The 4,703-nt window shown below is 43.3% G+C and overlaps 2 protein-coding genes across 2 annotated transcripts; both read right to left on the bottom strand.

The window, feature by feature from the left end:
* Positions 1 to 275: 275 nt before the first annotated feature.
* On the bottom strand, positions 276 to 944 carry LOC108355183 (uncharacterized). The gene is made up of 2 exons (XM_017606360.1): positions 850 to 944; positions 276 to 779 (listed from the first exon to the last, which is right to left on the bottom strand). The coding sequence occupies exons 1-2, from the start codon at positions 851 to 853 to the stop codon at positions 454 to 456; spliced, it is 330 nt and encodes a 109-aa protein (XP_017461849.1). The 5' UTR covers positions 854 to 944; the 3' UTR covers positions 276 to 453.
* A 32-nt stretch (positions 945 to 976) lies between these two features.
* LOC108355117 (uncharacterized) lies at positions 977 to 1,372 on the bottom strand. The gene is made up of 2 exons (XM_017606293.1): positions 1,178 to 1,372; positions 977 to 1,115 (listed from the first exon to the last, which is right to left on the bottom strand). The coding sequence occupies exons 1-2, from the start codon at positions 1,309 to 1,311 to the stop codon at positions 977 to 979; spliced, it is 273 nt and encodes a 90-aa protein (XP_017461782.1). The 5' UTR covers positions 1,312 to 1,372.
* Between the last annotated feature and the right edge of the window lie 3,331 nt (positions 1,373 to 4,703).

Raw genomic sequence — 4,703 nt, 5'->3', positions numbered from 1 at the left:
TCCTCAGCTTCTATAAAAAGTTTGAAAATTTGATGAACATTTTTGGAAATTTGTGAATTTTACGCCCTATCTCAGCTGCCGATTCAAAAACGCCATATATCAGCACATTTCCAATACATTTTGAAGTTAGATAGGGCATTTTTGAGTCGAATTCTGAAATAGGGCGTTCTTCAATCAAATTCTGAGATAGTGTGTTTTTCAATAAAATTTTTAAATAGGGCGTTCTTGAAAAGTTTTTTGGGATAGGGCGTTTTCGAACTGGCTGCCGAGATAGGGCGATCTTCCACTCAGCAGTCGATATATCTTCATACAAAATTAAGGAAAAAAATTTTTCACTAGAATAATTGCTAATAAGTATTATATTACAACAAAGTACATACCATCTTTTGACTCTGGCTGTATGGAAAAATGTTACACGTCGGATAATTTTTAAGTTCTGCAAAGTTAATATATTTAATTATTATTTTGACGACGAAGAAATTCTACGAACGCGTCTTTCATTTCGCTCACATTATCCGCATACTGTTGCAAAATGGCAAGCCGTTTGTCATCTGCTTGCTTCATTTCTTGAGTTGCCATTAAGAAGTCGGTGCGCATATCCTCCATCACTGACACTGCCGTCTTCTTCTTGTTTTTTGCAGGCTCGCTCGAGGAAGGCCTATTGGAGGAGTCTACATTTGATGAGCTAGGACTGGGAAGCGGTGGGCATGTTGTTGACTCTCCATCCGTCTCGATTCCGATACACTTGTAAAACTCGGCTTCGTTGCAGTCAAAATCAACTAAAATATTATATACATATAAAACAATAAAAAAGGATCTCGAAAGTAAATAGAATTTATTATTACGTACCCATAATACTATCCTCCGTCAACTCGTCAGCGCAGTAGCTCTTTTGGCATCCAAGGGCTTCATGGACGGCATTATACAGTTTCCACGTAGATGGAGAGCCTCNCTCGAAATTAAATAGAATTTATTATTACGTAGCCATAATACTATCCTCCATCAACTCGTCAGCGCAGTAGCTCTTTTGGCATCCAAGGGCTTCATGGACGGCATTATACAGTCTCCACGTAGATGGAGAGCCACCCGACGGACCAACTTTTGCCCTTTCTTGCCTATAAGTATTTAACAAATAAATGAAAGAAAATAAAAGTTAATTTAGTAGCTACTTATGTACCTGTATTTGTTGGAGAAGTTGTGCAACTTAACTCTCACTTCCGCTCCAGTATATACGAAGCCAATGTTTCCCAGATCGCTGGCCATCTCCTCATAGATATGGCCATTCTTTCGAGCTGACCGCAGCTCTGGCATCTTCTCGCGCCACAACTCAATCAGAGCAGCCTCCGCCGCCTCATTCCAAAGTACCCTTTTTTTTTTTTAGAGTCCATCCGCAATTAAATTTTCGCCAGTAACTTTCGTTTATTTTATATTAATTCTTAACTACAATTTGACAGTTAATAATTGTCAACATCAGCTGTGGTGAATTTGTTTTCACAAACAGAGGGCGCTAAATCAGGGTTGCACAGCGAGATTTCATGAGGATTAACCCCTGATCCACTTGCGAAATCTTGCTATCTCAAGGGGATTGGCGAGATAATTACGATAAGTATGTTAATTACAAGATCAATTTGGGCCGAACTTAGTATTAGTTATTACTATTAATTTTAAACTTTCTTAAACCTTAANCCCCTGATCCACTTGCGAAATCTTGCTATCTCAAGGGGATTGGCGAGATAATTACGATAAGTATGTTAATTACAAGATCAATTTTGGTCTGAACTTAGTATTAGTTATTACTATTAATTTTAAACTTTCTTAAACCTTAACGAAATAGAAAATCGCTTATATCTATACAGTGACTCGCACAAGTATTTGGAATTGATTTTTTCGCGAAATTGAAATTGTTATTAAAAAGTTTGCAATTTGGAAAATTTTCTGAATTTTCTCCAAAGTTTGAAAAAGTTTGTGTGAGTCACAACATATACCACTTGTTAGTTTTTTTTATATTCGCAATATTTTTCAAGTTAAATTTGTATAAGCAATTTGTAGAAGCAATGGATTTAAATAAATTAGTACGTAAAAGCATGCCTGTAATTGTATATTTTCATTTTAAATGAATTTAGTTAGTAGCGAATATGCTGTATAGTGTAAATACCTGGGTAAGCAGCGAGTATGCTGATACTTGGGTAAGTAGCGAGTATATTGTCAACAGTAAATACCTGGGTAAGCAGCGAGTATGCTGATACTTGGGTAAGTAGCGAGTATATTGTCAACAGTAAATACCGGGGTAAGCAGCGAGTATGCTGATAGCTGGGTAAGTAGCGAGTACACTGTCCATAGTAAATACCTGTGTAAGCAGCGAGTATGCTGATACCTGGGTAAGTAGCGAGTTTGCAATTTACGGTAAATACCTGAGTAAGTAGTGACTTAGGTCTACACTGTAAATACCTAGGTAAGTAGTCACTTTACTCACTACTGTAAATACCTGGGCAAGTAGCGAGTACACTACTTCTGGTAAACGACGGCGAAAATAACGAATGCGCTGTATTCTGGTAATCGATGTGGTGGCGATAATCTACAGCCTATGACATCGTTAATAAAAAAGAAAGGAAAAGGTAAACAGAAAGGTACGTACTGGTCATTACCCCGTGTCTACTGAAATTGTTAACGTTGCACTACTTACTTATACTAGAGGGATATTAGAAAGATTTTGTTTATATAAAAATTATTCAAATAATTACTAAAATTAAAGGCTTTCTCATTTATTGTTATTGGCATCACTAATTCAAACCTTATATTAAAGTAATCTGCCTTATCTTGAGTTTCGCCCAAAAAAAAAAAATCATCCGAAAATTTGTCATCCGCCCATAGTACATACATGGAAACCAAAAGTGAAAATTGAACCGCTGATATATCGGCAACATCTTCCACCTCCATGTTTTTATTATTATTCCCACGACAGCCGGTTCTACGTACCGGGATGACTCGGGTTTTACCCGACCAAGGGCTGTTGTTTCGGCGATCTAACCCGGTTTAGGTCGGCGAAGTATCTCAGAAGTTGTTCGTCCATAGGGCTGCATTCGCTACGTTTTCTTCTACTCAGGGCTGGCATCGAGTCAAACCCAGGGCCAGAAACCTACACCTGCTGTGTATGTCAGAGACGACTACGCCACAACTCCACCTCAGTCAAGTGCAATGCTTGCGAGGGGTGGAGCTACCTCGGAGTCTGCTCAGGACTAAGGACACATCGGCAGTGGACCACGTCGTTTGTGGCCCCCTGCTGCTCAAAAAGAGCAGCCTCCACGGCTAACCCCAGTCCACCTGAGCAGACCCACACAAACACCACAGCACAACAACATAACAACACAATGGACCACACCACAACCGCGACAGACCACAGAACACACACAACCGCACCACCACACACACGCCACCGTCAACAACTCTTGGTTCCTCCTACAATCTGCACGGTATGTCAGACCAGGATATTCCGTAATGTGACATCAGTCAAATGCAACACCTGCCTTGGCTGGTGACACCTTAGGGCATGTTCAGGTCTGCGCACCATGCGAGATTGGACGAGGAACTTCGAGGGCCCGTGTTGCGCAGCACGGTCGCAAACCTCAACCGCGACGCCACCCACCAACACCACAGGGCGGCAACCACCTCAGCAGCGCACACAGCCAATAGCGTCGCGGCCACACACATCTCTCGCACCCCGCACCCTCGAAACTGCTGCCCGGCAGGATATCACCCTGACATAAGTGCGCTCCTCAGAGGTGAAACGATCGTAGGGGAACCGATTTGGCTGAGCAGATAGACGATTCGACATTCTGCACAATGAACGACGACGCACCCACCAGGATTATGGGCAGCTGCTGCAGCTCGCCAGATATAGCAATAGGCAGCGCTGGTGTGATAAACAGCATATCATGGCGACCTAAGCTGACTTTGTCATCAGACCATCTGCCCATAGTCATCTCGATCGATAAACCAACCAACTTTGCTTCCGCGGAGCACCGAACATATATCAACTTCTCCAAAGCTGATTGGAAAGGCTTCGCGGAATTTACTGAAAACACCATCGCTGCTCTCCCCACACTAACCGACGTCCACCTTGGTGAACGTAAGTTCCGCAGGGCTGTCACTGCTGCTGCAACCCGCTTCGTACCGGCAGGATGCATCACGGACCCACGTCCTAATTTCCCTGCCGAAGCGGCTGTTCTAGCCGATGAGCGTGAGCCTTCGTCAGGCCGATCCCGGAGATCCCCGTATCAGGGATCTCAACGCGGAGATTCGGCAACTAGTGAAGGTACATAAGCGGAAGAAGTGGGAAGAACATCTGAAGACCTGTAACTTCACCTCTGGTGTGAGTAAGCTTTGGTCAACCGTAAGGTCACTGTCACTGATGCGCGAGCTACTTTAGCCGGCAGTTCATACTGCATCCTCCGGTGGACAAAACCAAGCGTCGAGTGACCAGAAGGCTGCACAAACTGCCAACAAATTGTGCCCCCTAGCTTTCACTTGTGGTGAAGTTCAGGTGGCCATCGGGAAGGCGAAAGCCCCCAAAGCCATGGATCCCGACGGAATATGTATGCTGATGCTGAAAAATTTGGGTCCTGCGGGAGTAGCCTACCTAACGGAGGTCCTCAATTAGTCTATGGCCACTCTCATCATCCCAGACATCTGGAAGGTGGGGAGAG

Source organism: Rhagoletis zephyria, unplaced genomic scaffold, assembly GCF_001687245.7.
Source record: "Rhagoletis zephyria isolate East Lansing unplaced genomic scaffold, Rhagoletis_zephyria_1.1 Rzeph_scaffold_00160, whole genome shotgun sequence".
Classification (NCBI taxonomy): domain Eukaryota; kingdom Metazoa; phylum Arthropoda; class Insecta; order Diptera; family Tephritidae; genus Rhagoletis; species Rhagoletis zephyria.
The sequence above is the reverse complement of the archived record's forward strand: the minus strand, read 5'-3'. Positions and strand labels throughout refer to the sequence as shown.